At 40.0% G+C, this 13,621-nt stretch overlaps 1 protein-coding gene across 3 annotated transcripts in view; it reads left to right on the forward strand.

Annotated features, from left to right (window-relative positions):
• rc3h2 (ring finger and CCCH-type domains 2) overlaps positions 1–13,621 on the forward strand; it is a 39,977-nt gene that overhangs the window by 11,708 nt on the left and 14,648 nt on the right. For all 3 annotated transcript variants that reach the window (XM_017708171.2, XM_017708170.2, XM_017708172.2), the window contains exons 3-9: positions 2,285–2,402; positions 4,862–5,095; positions 5,678–5,853; positions 10,376–10,576; positions 11,159–11,291; positions 11,559–11,677; positions 12,274–12,386. In XM_017708171.2, the coding sequence (XP_017563660.2) occupies positions 2,285–2,402; positions 4,862–5,095; positions 5,678–5,853; positions 10,376–10,576; positions 11,159–11,291; positions 11,559–11,677; positions 12,274–12,386 (1,094 nt within the window). The remainder of the gene's footprint in view (positions 1–2,284; positions 2,403–4,861; positions 5,096–5,677; positions 5,854–10,375; positions 10,577–11,158; positions 11,292–11,558; positions 11,678–12,273; positions 12,387–13,621) is intronic.

A 13,621-nucleotide genomic window follows, 5' to 3' on the forward strand; every position in this document is an offset into this window, starting at 1 on the left:
AAAGTAATAAGGAAAAAAACGTTACGCATGTCATTGGTTTGTGCCATCTGTACTCCATGCACCAGCTTCCATAGAAGGAGCAGTTTTCCGTCGTGTTTTATACGCTTTAAAAATGAATTAATACATGGTGTGAAGCTATGCAGCTGCAAGGAATCTGCTATGGTAACTATTTACAGATTTCATGTCCAGTCAGCTTGGATGTTCTTGCCAACCATTTTTCTTAAAACTAAGACGTATGACAGTGTCTCAGATGTATCGCTGATAAATCTGTTTATTGCACAAATAGAAGTTGTAAACGTATGGAATACTGTGCTCTTATGTTACTCGTCTTTTTGTAGTTTGCCTCTGAACGAACATTGGTGGTATGCCCTTTTAAAATACCTTTTAATACCTGTTGTAACTGCCTAAGTGACTTAGAACATGACGCTTTTTTGCTGTCTTGTCCTGTAAACGTTGTAGCTCACTTATGTGGTTATGAAGTTATTGCAGTGCACAGTTGCTAAGGAACCACTTGATACATGCTAAACCAGCGATCTAACAACTGCGAAGTGTTAGCGTTGCAAACAAGGAGAGAGGTGATGGTTAGCATTAGCTTAGCTAACATCTTTGCTCATCACAGAACATGTTTAATTCTGGCAAGCTAAGACACAGTTTTAGATGATAATGATTCAAATCTGAGGGAGTGAAGTCAAACATCTGGCATTAGAGACAAAGGTGAAAAATAAATCTGTTCTGTGGTGTTTGGATCTGTAACTTAATGTTAGCGTAGCAGGCAGGCTACAGCCTCAAACAGTGCCGCACAGCACAGGGTTGATTCTGACTACGACTGCTGCTCTAATGGAACAGGCTAAAATGATACATTTCTGGGAGAGCAAAAGTGGGAGCGTTGTTGGAATGAAGTTTAAATAAACCTGTTTTGTCGTGGTTGGGACTGTTGCATTTTGGCTAAGCTAATTAGAGCCCAGTTAGCAGGCCAGCTGTCTCACATTGGAGCATATTCCATTAAAATTAATGCACAAGATTTCAAGTGAATGAGGTGAGAGTGACTCGCCTTAGGCTCCCAGGTCAGAGAATTTAGTGACCCATTGGGTGCAAATGTATGTAGGATTGTTTAAGATGTTTTTCCACACCACAGGGTGCAACAGGGCCAATCAAATGCAATTAATTTTTCCCATAACATTCATAGACCCAAAGTCCTTATTTGGTCATGACACCGACTGCCAAGTAATACTCGACCAGAGGTCTTTAGTGCTGCTTACTTTCCTTTGTACGGAAATGTGGTTAGGGGGCTGTTTCGAACTCTGTGCTTGAGGGTGTTTGTAGGAGGGGATGCTGGTGAGGAATAAGAGGGGCATTCTGGGAGAGTGGGAGGGGGGCTTTAGATGGAAAGTGTCACCTGTTCTTCAGTATTGTCTATGTATGTGTGGGTGTCTTCATATCACTGAATAGTTTGTGGGTAATGTATGTGTTAATGTGGAAGTGGTTTGTGAGCTGGGATTTTCACAATTCTGTCTTTAATGAATGGTTCTTTAAGGCACCATTTATTGTACAAGAGATGTGAGTGAGAAACTTCTGAGGTTTTAGAACATCCTTTACGAAGCTTTTATTTTTAAGAATTTAATAATGTTATGGCAAGCCCACAAGCTGATTGGCTTTTCACAAACTGTAAAGCGGCTGTCTAGTCTTGTATGTGCGTTCATTACATTTGAAGTATGTTTGCATTTTGGCAACTGCATCGGCTATATTTATAGAGGCAATATGGCAAAAAATATAACAATGCTTTGATTTTTTTTTGATGCATTAAATGTGCATTAAAATTTGCCAAAGTGTGCTCTCTGTAAAGGGTGTGCTAACTTTTCACTTAGAAAATCAACACAACCCATCAGTAGACCAGGGGCACAGTTTAACAGGTTTGGTTGTGGTGACCTTATAAATGGAGTAATGGCTGATTGTGTAATAAACATTTTTGTATCTTCACCAAAGGTGACGTTGATCGTGAAAGAGCTCTATTTCTTGAAAGCATCAAGCCGACTGTCAACAATGTCATGGAAAAAAGAGAATTGAGTGATCTGTGTTTTGGAAAAAAGCCTTCATTTAGTTTTTCTGACGTTTGATAAGTTGGAACAGAAAAAAAGTTTAAAAAATAGTTATTAAAAACAATGAGCATTTCTGTATTTCCCATACTTCTGCCCGTTCTTTTTTTATACATTACATTAGGAGTTCCTTGAAGTAAGTTTTAGGTGTTTACCTGAATAAGATGATCAATATTTTTATCTCTGTGCAGGTTCCTGAAGGCCAGAGTGTGTGTGTGGGCAATGCTGAGGACACGGAGCATTATGAAGTGTGTAAAACATGTGTGGAGGAGCTGGCTCTCTACCTCAAACCTATCAGTGGAGGAAAAGGTAGCAGTTTTGTGTAGAGATGAAGTGTCTTGCATGTATGCAGTTCTGTCTGCCAGTGAGTGTATACCACATTAAGTGCCCTTTTTTTTGTAGCGGTTCAGTGGCCGTGCAGAATTGAGTGTTTCCTGTTTTCCACTGTGCGGTTGGGGTTTGTGCGTCAGAGATGATGAATAGCGAAGATACAGCATGCTGCAGCCGGCCGTGGAACATGTGGTTTCGTCCAAAATTGACACTTCAGACTTGAGCAGCCTTAATTTTTTTTACGTCAGTCCTGTTGCTCAGTAGAGCAGTCCTGATTATTTGATAAACTCAATCACTAAGTCGTGGCTTTTAACAATGACCCCCTCAATGAATTAGCAGCAGTTGATTTAAGGAATTGTTGCTGCAGTAAAAAACATTTGTTGAACCCTCAGAATCCTCTAGAATTGTCATTTCACAATTTTAAACTGTTATTGAATTTTTGTGCATAATTTGCATCTTTTTCCTCTCACTGCTGTTTTTCTTTAATAGCCTTAAGCTGCTTGCAACTGTACTGTAACATTTTCTAAGTAAAAAAATAAATAAATAAAAAAAAGTGGCCTGCTCAAAAGTTGTGACACATCTATGTGTATTTTAATAATGTTTAGGATGATGTTACATTTGCAGAAAAATGGCAGAATTTTGTTACCTCCTAAAGACTTTTCACAGAGGAAATCAACAAAATGTCATTTCACAGGCTGGTCCATATTTTTGCATACAACTGTGTGTTTATGTATGACAGTTGATGCTTAGATGCAGCATTGCCTCTTTTATAGAGGTTACAAAGAGCCACTGGTGTGTTGTGCAATTTATTAAGAACATGCTAAAAAATGCTTTGCAAATTAGGAACACATCCCCAGTGTTTGGTCCTGCAAAACACAGCTCCAGTTAACCTCAAAACATTTGCAGGATCTCCTGTCTGACAAAGTTTTGGTGCCTTTTTATAGTGCAGTCAAAAAGCTCATTCGCTGTGCGCAGCAGACCTGTAGCCTCACTGTCCCCATTTGTCGAGTAAAGGCTCCATTTCAGAATTGCCTCACTGTAGCTGCATAAAGCTAAGTTAGGAATTGGTGTTACTGGTGGGTCCTTTACTGATAATAAGTCAATTCATCTGTATCAGTTTTAGCTTTAGAAGTCATTTAGTTTCCATTATTTCAGTATTTGAACAATTATTAGTCATTTACATTCTCGTGTCAGTTCAAATTATGCTAAAATAGTGTTAAAACATTTAAACAAAAGTGTGGCCACGGTTGCTTATGCTTTATACACTATATTGCCAAAAGTATTCACTTGTCTGCCGTAACACACACATGAACTTGAGTGAGATCCCATTCTTAATCCATAGGGTTTAATATGAGGTTGGCCCAACCTTTGCAGCTATAACAGCTTCAACTCTTCTGAGAAGGCTTTCTACAAGGTGTAGGAGTGTGTTTATGGGAATTTGACCATTCTCCCAGAAGCGCATTTGTGAGGATGTTGGACGAGAAGGCCTGGCTCTTAGTCTCTGCTCTAATTCATCCCAAAAGTGTTCTATCTGGTTGAGGTCACAACTCGGTGCAGGCCACTCAAGTTATTCCACGCCAAACTCGCTCATCCATGTCTTTACAGACCTTGCTTTGTGCACTGGTGTTCAGTCGTGTTGGAACAGGAACAGAAAGCCATCCCCAAACTGTTCCCACAAAGTTAGCATGAAATTGTCAAATCTCTTGGTCCTTTCCCTCGAACTAAGGGGCCAAGCCCAATTCCTGAAAAACAACCCCACACCATAATCCCCCTCCACCAGACTTTACACATCGCACAATGCAGTCAGCCAAGTACTGTTCTCCTGGCATCCACCAAACCCAGACTCGTCTGTTGGATTGCCAGATGGAGAAGCGTGATTTGTCACTCCGGAGAACACGTCTCTACTGCTCTAGAGTCCAGTGGCAGCGCTTTACGCTACTGCATTCAGCGCTTTGCATTGTGCTTGGTGATGTATGGCTTGGATGCAGCTGCTCGGCTATGGAAACTTACTCCATGAAGCTTTCCATGCGCTGTTCATGAGCTAATCTGAAGGCCACATGAAGTTTGGAGGTCTGTAGCGACTGACTCTGCAGAAAGTTGGTGACATCTACGCACAATGTGCCTCAGCATCTGCTGACCATGCTCTGTCGTTTTACATGGCCTACCAATTCTTGGCTGAGTTGCTGTCGTTCCCACTCGCATCCACTTTGTTATAATACCACTGACAGTTGACCGAGGTAGCGAGGAAATTTCACGACTAGACTTGTTGCACAGGTGTAACATCTGAATTCAATGATGTGGATGGGTGGGTGAATACCCTTGGCAATCTAGTGTATTTGTGTAACATGCACCAGGTATGTTTAATAATGCTACTGGTGAGCACATTCAACTTTTAAACATGGACAGTAGCTCAGAGTTCTCCTTATTCTCTCTCTAAGGTGTGATGTCTCTGAGTCCAAGCACCCTCAGCAGACCCATGCAGAGGAAGCTGGTAACGCTGGTGAACTGCCAGCTGGTGGAGGAGGAGGGGCGAATGCGGGCGGTGCGAGCTGCTCGGTCTTTGGGCGAGAGAACAGTAACCGAGCTTATCCTCCAGCACCAAAACCCCCAGCAGCTTTCTGCTAACCTGTGGGCTGCAGTGAGGGCACGAGGCTGCCAGTTCCTCGGGCCTGGTGAGTCTAACCGCACATGCTTGGAAACCGAATGCACAGGGCAGGACTGTACTTACAATAACTTCATGATCAAATCATGATTAAATATCGCTCCACTGTGATTTTTTTTATTCCACACTTTAATTAATGTAACCTTAAATACTCTAATAAAAGAATGACGTGCTTTTATAGGGCTGTAACAATAGTGACATCTGTTTGAACATTGGTAATGCGATCGTAGGACCAGGTTTGGGAACCACTGATGAAAAATGTTTTCATAACGTTTGCATACTGGCAGTAGACTATTAAACCAAAAACCAGGTGTGGTAAAACAGGGATGTCATACTTCATAGACCTCCCTGTGGTGAAGCCCCAGGCTTGGATATCTTGGCTGGAATATTTTTTGGTTAAGCTGTATAACACTGCTTGGTGTCAATGATGATTACTCTTAGGGCAGATTCTGAGTGGGAGAACACCTCTCACGTGATCTCAAAAATGAGTTTTTGTAGTCTGAGAACACCAGGCATACGAGTTACCCACATTTTACCTGACATGTTCGTCTCAGCTCTAACCTCTTTGTTTGTGTGTGTGTTCATGTTTCAGCGATGCAGGAAGATGCACTGAAGCTCGTACTGCTAGCTCTTGAGGATGGCTCTGCTCTCTCACGGAAGGTTCTGGTCCTGTTCGTGGTCCAGAAGTTGGAAGCTCGCTTCCCTCAGGCGTCTAAGACCAGCATCGGCCATGTCGTCCAACTCCTGTACCGCGCCTCCTGCTTTAAGGTTTGTTAAAATTGTATTTAAAACTAGTTTTAAGGAGGTAATAATGCTGTTAATATGGACAAAATGAAACCTATTCATGCAGATGTTGTAAGTCAATGCTTTTCTGTGATTGTTATCCATTTTGTTTTTAAGAATATGGCAGAAACTGACAATAACAGATAATAAAAATAATACTGACCATATCCTGTATACTAAATGTCCTGTGACTTTAAAAACTCAGCTGTGCTCTTTAAGGGGAGCTTAATTGTTTTCCAAAATTCTACATAATTAAATTAGTTGTAAACAAAAACTCAGACACATGTAGGTCCACTAGTTATTTTGTATAGTTAATAAAATGTGAAACTCCTGGCTCGGATTATCACCACTGTAAAGCAATCTAAGTCAGCAAGTTTTACATCAGACCACTGTGAATGACTTTTTACATCTCAAGCACTGTTATGCAGAAACTTTGTATGTCCTGTTTAAAAAGTTCCCATAGCAAGCAACATTGTGTAGTTGATGAAAATAACCCTCAGAATAGCTTTCCTTTTTGGGATTTCCACCAGTACAGACCATAGAACCTTAATGTTGGCCTGTTTTATCAACCAAGTGATATGTCAGTTAAATGTCTTGTTCCAGTAAGGCCTTTATAACCACAAGCCTGTGATGTTTTTCTCATCTTTTCTTATTCAGCTGGTTTAGGTCTTTAAAGGCTTGATAATATTCTAATGAGTTGAATCAGGTGTGTTAAGCACCATGTACAGGACTGGACTGATTATTAAAGGAAACTTGCTAATGATAAATTAAATATGCAACACCACCTATTGATGCTGAAATTGAGTTTCTGCCTGTAGTGCTTTTTGTACGATAGCACCCAAACAGAACAAAGCTTACATGTTACATGTCTGCCCATTCATGTCACAGTAGTTCAGCTCTGCCCATTCATGCTAAAGTTGTAAGCAGTGTCTCTGCCTGGACTGCTTTTTGAATGTGGCACAATACAGAGCAACCAATCAGAACAGAACTCGCTTATTTTCATCAGTCTCTCAGTGCATCGCACAGGCACAGTAACAAACATCCAATTTAATTTGAAGAGGTAATGAAAGGTTGGAAAAGGGTAATCTAAAATGAATTGTCTGTCAAATACATGTATGTAAAATGTAGCTTATGAGCCATTTAAAAGCACCGTAAACTGGCCTGTTTAATTCTAAGGTATGAAGAGGCCATGGAAATGGTCATGTAAAAATAAGAATTAGGGACATTTTTAAAGCTAATAGTCTTTAGCTCACATTACACCTTGTTCTTGCCAGTTAGTGGTTGCTGATCTTTATTTATTGTTAGACATTTTAACTTTTTTGGTTTAACAGCATACTTTACCTTCTAATTACATTTGGAGAGTAAACATGCTGGTTAGATTTAAACTTGTGTTTGTGCATACACACAGGTGGAAAGGTACCCACTGTCCTTTCAGCAGTAGTGAGCCTTGTTTAAAGCTAACACAGCTATAGCAAGCACCATTCATCACTTTTGTTTAATCCCCTGATTACATGCTAAGGTGGACAGTTTAGCAGTGAGATGCTTTTAGCTTTATTGGTATGACTTCGGTATATTGGGTATAAATCGAGGGTTGCATTACTCACTGGAGGTGGTGTTAATAATGCCTTAATCACGTGTATTAATCATGCTGCTGGAGTAGCTATGAAATGCAGCTTTGAACATACATTGTCAAGATAAGCTTGAGGTGATATGACAGAATAACTCTGAAATCGACAAGACCAAGTCACTCGATCTGTGTTATGTAAGCACACATGTTGGGGGCAGTTAGAAAGCAAGTGTTAATTGCACGCCTGTAAGTGTGGCATGCTTGGCAGGACAGGGATGCTCCCCTTATCCCAGGATGCACCAGTGCTCTATATTTGCATCCTACCAGCAGTATTCGTTACAGGCCTGCTTGACCACTGGATCAGAGGCATGGAGAGGCAGGTTTGACCCAGTAATGTCCTTATCCTTGTATGAAATCTCTATCTGAGATTTGCCTGAGTGCAAATCTGAAGAAAATTTTCTAAGTCAACACGACAGGTTTAACTTGAGTTTTATCTTTAAATGTATTGTTAAATTTAGTTCTGTGGTCCCATGGAACTTCTGATTAAACTAAAGATATCCACATTTGGTTGTGAAGTATGGAAATTGCGAAACACAAACAAATGGTTACTGTTAGATGTTCATTCATTGTGTTACTATACGCAATGAGAAAACTTTGCTCCAGTCAGAGCAAATTCTTGGAAAGCTCCCATCATATTACAATTAGCAGTAGGACGTGAATGGGTTAATCCTTTGCTCGACAGGTCACTGTATGGACTGTTTACGTTTGAGCCTGCTTTGTATGTTACAGGAACAAGATCTTTTTATTTTAAAGTTTAGTAAACAAAACTGCATTCTCCTTGTCCGTTAGCATAGACATTTGCCATTGTGGCTGCTGTCTTAAAAATGGTGAAATGTGAATTTGCTGTCATTTGGACATTTCCCTTTTACATAAACCATGTGAGTCTGCTGATTGTTAGGATTTGCTGCTCAGTGCTGTCACATCCAGCATAGAGTTCCTCCCCACTTTAATAAATGCTTCTACTCACCCAACCTTCATACTTTCACCTCCGCAGCAGCCGTTTTACCTATAGCCGTGTCTGGAAGACCGGACAGTGTAAAACAGCAGTGCGAGGTCATGCATCACATACACGAATAGTAGTTTAGTTGTTAATTCAACATGTGCTTTGTTAAAGTTAACACCCTTTCAGTGGGCTAATTGGACCGTGTTCTCTCCTCACTAAAACTGGTTGGGCAGAAAACTAAGCGAAGTTTTCTATGTCTGTTACAAGCTTCGTGTCTAGTCTCAAGAGCTGCTATAAAACGTAAATGTCATCGTTAGCTTGGTGCTAGCATAACATTGAAAGCCACGAACAGTATTTTGCATTATAGTTTCATAATGACTGTTCATTTCAGCCCTTTGACGTGTTTTTTTGGAACTCCACTTCCTGTGCAGTAGTATATTTGCTGCTGACATTGGAATGCTAATACAAGTATGTGCGAGAAGCTGTCGGTGAGCTAGTTCCTCAAATGGACTGTTCCTTGTCGAGAACATTTCCTGAAAGTACACAGGCCATGTATGCCACAGATTTCCATTTATTTAGGAAAATGATTTATTTAAGAAAATGATTGTTGTTTAAATGTCAGCGTTGAGGAAGTGCAGGTGCACATGCTTGGTGTCAATGATGATTACTCTTAGGGCAGATTCTGAGTGGGTGAACACCTGATTCTCTCACCTGATCTCATCAATGAGTTTTTGTAGTCTGAGAACACCAGGCACACTGCACTCATAGCACTGAATCATCAAGAACTCCCAAAGTTATCCAAATCTGATTTGTATAAAGATTTATTCTGGACTAGTGTGATATTTTAAACGGATGTTTTTGATATTTACAACTCGGTGTTCACAAGTCCTGTAGTGTAAGAAGGTCAGAGATTTTCTAAACAAATTATTCAAACAGTAAGAGCTAGAAGAGCAAAGAGTTGTGCACGCACACCAAATGAACAGCAAAGTGCCAGGACAGAGCAGCTCTAATCTGCCTGTTTGACACACAGCTCCTATTATGTATAATGTTTGGGTCCAGACTTCAGGTCACTCTCTTTAGTTTCTTCTCATCTCCCAGTTAGTAGTGAAATACAGGGTGAGGTAAAAAGATTAATCCGATTTCAGAGCGCCATATTTTTACAACTGTGAGGTGCCTAGGAACCAATCGCATACGTACCAATTGAAAGAGGGGTCATGGAGTTTTTGACGGTCACCGGAAGATGGCTCCCTACAGTCTGCGGGGAAATGGTGACTACTGAGCATAAAGCATTTTGCATTGTCCACTTGAATGTGTGAATCCATCGTAACTGTGCAACGTGCTTCTCAACCCCAGATTAATCCCCAGGTTTTGCTTTTGCTACATGTAAAAGCACAAACAGGTCTGCCTCAGTAAGTTTAGCTGTGTCATGATCTCTGAGGAGGTGTGGCAGTTTATTCACTTTTTGCCCTGTTGTCTAGTGCGAGTGCCCTCATGACAAAAAGACAAACTCTGTGACAAACTGATGTGAAGTTTGTGATTTTCTTTGTTTTAGAAATCTGTTAAGATTTTAAGTTATGCAATGCACACCCAGCTTTAGTCCCTGTTTCAAGTTTTGAAAATTTGAGAAGACAGGAAGTGGTGCCAGTGCTTATACTGAGTGCATCAAGGAAACGGTTCACTTGTTTGCAGGTTCCGGTACAAGGACATGCCGCACATCCAGTGTAGCATTGAGTGTAGATTTTTTATTTTTTTTTAATCGAGAAGTTAACACATCCTCTATTTAGGAGAAATATAAATGTTTTCTTTTTCTTAGCTGCATTAGCATCCTAGCACCAGTTTAGTACTAAAGAAGTAAACTTTAGAGTTGTTAATGTGATTTTGGGCTGGTTTCTTTATATCTGGGTAAATTCAGTTCTCTCCTTTCCCCTCCTCCTCAGGTGACAAAGCGTGATGAAGACTCCTCTCTGATGCAGCTGAAAGAGGAGTTCCGGACATATGAGGCTCTGCGGCGGGAACATGATGCTCAGATTGTCCACATTGCCATGGAGGCGGGTCTACGCATCTCTCCAGAGCAGTGGTCATCTCTACTGTATGGTGACCTTGTCCACAAGTCCCACATGCAGTCAATCATTGACAAGGTACCGCCTGCCCCTTCAAACAAACTCCTTTATCCTTAAACACTCCTACACTATTTAGAGACAGCCATTTACAGATTACTCAGCTGTGTATTTAGTGGTGGCTGATGACTCATTTAACTAGTCGAGGTTCATTAAGCCTACTTTGAAGTTTGCTTTATTCACAAGTCGGTTATGTGGCTTTGTTTGCTGCAATGGCAATTTATTACGTCCTCCTTTTGGCCTTAAAAACTTTCATCTTTTATCTCCTACATCCTCCACATTCCCTCTACGTTTTAGTGTGTATGCGTAGTTGGTGTCAATGATGATTACTCTTAGGGCAGATTCTGAGTGGGAGAACAACTGATTCTCTCATTTGATCTCATCAATGAGTTTTATAGTCTGAGAACACCAGCTATTGTATTGTTGCTGTCATAACAGTGCCCTGAAGCTTAGTTTTTTCTTAATATCTGAAATTAAGTTTTGGTCATGAGGTTTTTGTTATGAGTGCAGCAATAACCAAGTTACATGCTGCGTTTCTTGGTTCTAACAGTGTTTACATGTAAATCAAGTCCCATCTCTTCTTTTCTCACATGCTACTACCAGCTCCAGTCCCCAGAATCATTTGCAAAAAGTGTCCAAGAACTCACCATAGTTTTGCAGAGAACAGGCGACCCAGCTAATCTCAACAGTTTACGAGTTCCATTAGAACTGCTGGCTGGTATTGACCATAACCCAGGCAAGTCTGCACAGGAACATGCACTAGGACTGCACAATATATTGTTTTTTTATCATTATTGTGATACTATTTTTTGCAATACTCATTGTAGAATAATGCCATTTAAATGAGCCCTTCAACAAATAATCCTGACTAATCACAGTATTGCAATATGAGCAGTATAATTGCAGTACTGTTTTTGTTTGAGTATCTTGCAGTCCCGACTCTCACACACAGAGCACAACAGGAGCACAAGGACAGCTCAGAGACATTTTGTGTGTGTTGCAGATGCAGCTGCACCCTCCTGGGAGGAACTGGAGAGTGTGATGTTGGCGGTCAAGGTCGTGGTCCACGGTCTGGTCGAATTCATCCAAAACTTCAGCAAAAAGAGCCACGAAACCTTTCAGGTAGTGCTGCATTATCATTAATCTTCGTAGTATTGCGGAGTCAGTATCGGAGCACTGCTGCCTTACAGGCATCTCTGTCTAGACAATTTCTAATATGGTGATTTCATTAAATATCGAAACATGCTGCGCAGTCAAGTGACGAGAAAAAACATTGATGTATTGAGGTAGGACACTCATCTCTCTACAGCCTATTTTATAAAGATAAAGACTGTAAAAAGATAAATAACTCTGTTAACATTCATACTTTGTAATTCTTTGGCCTATACAGACAATGACACTGGACAATAAAAATGTATTTGTCTTAAATAACTGAATAAGAATTAACACCTTTCTCTGGTTTCAGTCTAGTATAATAATTGTAAGAGGCTTCGGGATCTCAGGTCATTGTCTCCTGATGTGTCTGGTTTGCAGTAGCCTGTAACCTGATTCTTGTACATTTTGGTTAAATCAGTCTCCATTTAAATTTTTCAAATAATTCCTAAAAAGTTTGATCTGAATTTTTATTTAAATGTTTATTTAAATTTAACTGAAATGCTTATTCTGTGTGCTTGTGTTTTTCCTAAAGCGCAAATTGTGATTGTACGTGTGTATCCTAGGCTCAACCCAACAGCAAGTATAAGACCAGCATGTGCAGAGACCTCCGTCAGCAGGGGAGCTGCCCACGCGGAGCCAACTGCACCTTCGCCCACACCCAGGATGAGCTAGAGAAGTGAGTAAACACAAACGCATACATATAGAGGACAAACTGGACAAGGACATGCAATAACTGTACATGCTCTTACAGTAAACTGAAGAGGTGAGTAAGCATGTGAACATAAAAAAAGAAAATCTTCCACAAATGTTTACCAGTAAAAATGCCATATTTATACAACCATGAATGAGCATGAACAACCATGATCAGTGACAAGTAACAAATGTCATTAAAAATAAAAAAAAATTAATCTCTACTTAATCTCTTATGAACTGATTAGAACACAGGGTTGGTGCCAGATTTCTCCCTGATTTCCCCAGCCATAGTATAGTTGTTCAGTTCCACCTCCAGTACACTCCACCATACCTGGTTTTCTAAACGAGAGATTTGGAAACATTGACATACATAAAATAACTACTTGGTAATGTTTGTTCTGTTTATTCTGTTATTAGTTATACATACACACACTCACAAAACCACTGAAGAGAAGTGAACTGAGTGAAACGCTTTTATGTATTGTGACGTGAGTGTGTGTGTGTGTGTGTGTGTGTGTATATATGCTCATGAGTGCCAAGGGTCTGTATGATGTACAGAAGGAGAGGGAAGTGTGTGTTTTCTGTTCCTCATTTTTATTCATACTCACCCACTCGCACACACCCACAGCACAACACACAATACAGCGCACTCTGCCTTAGCTCATCTCGCTGCCTTTCCTTCATTATTCCCTCTCTCTCCCTTTTTGTTTCTTCTTTTTCTTTTAACCCTTTGTCATTTCTTTCCCGGTCATATTGTTCGATTTTATACTTTTTGTCTCGCCATTTTATTTTTCTTGTTTTCTTTCTTTTTTAAATCTTTCATCTTTTTTCCTTCATTTTTTTTCTTTTTCATATTTCATTTTGCTCTTTCTCTCATTCTCTAACTCTTGCTTTCTTTTCCTTTTTCTCACTGTTTTGTTCTGCTCTCTGTTGTTCAGTTTTTGCTTTTTCTTTTCTTCTTCCTTGTCTTTCTCATTCTCTCATCTTTTTCTCCTTTTCATTTGCTCAATTTAATTTTATTAATTGGGGGCTGACTCTTCTCTCTTGCACATTTTTTCTTTATTTCTGTCTTTCCTATTTTTTGTTCTATTTTTCTTTAAAGCTTGTTCTGTTTCGTTCTTTCTTTCTATTGTTCTCGTTTTTGCTTTTTCTTCCATATGCTTTCTTTTACTCTTTTTCTTTCTCAATTCTTTTTCTCCCCTTCTGTCTTTTTCTCTC

The sequence above is a fragment of the Pygocentrus nattereri genome, chromosome 18, assembly GCF_015220715.1.
Source record: "Pygocentrus nattereri isolate fPygNat1 chromosome 18, fPygNat1.pri, whole genome shotgun sequence".
Classification (NCBI taxonomy): Eukaryota; Metazoa; Chordata; class Actinopteri; order Characiformes; family Serrasalmidae; genus Pygocentrus; species Pygocentrus nattereri.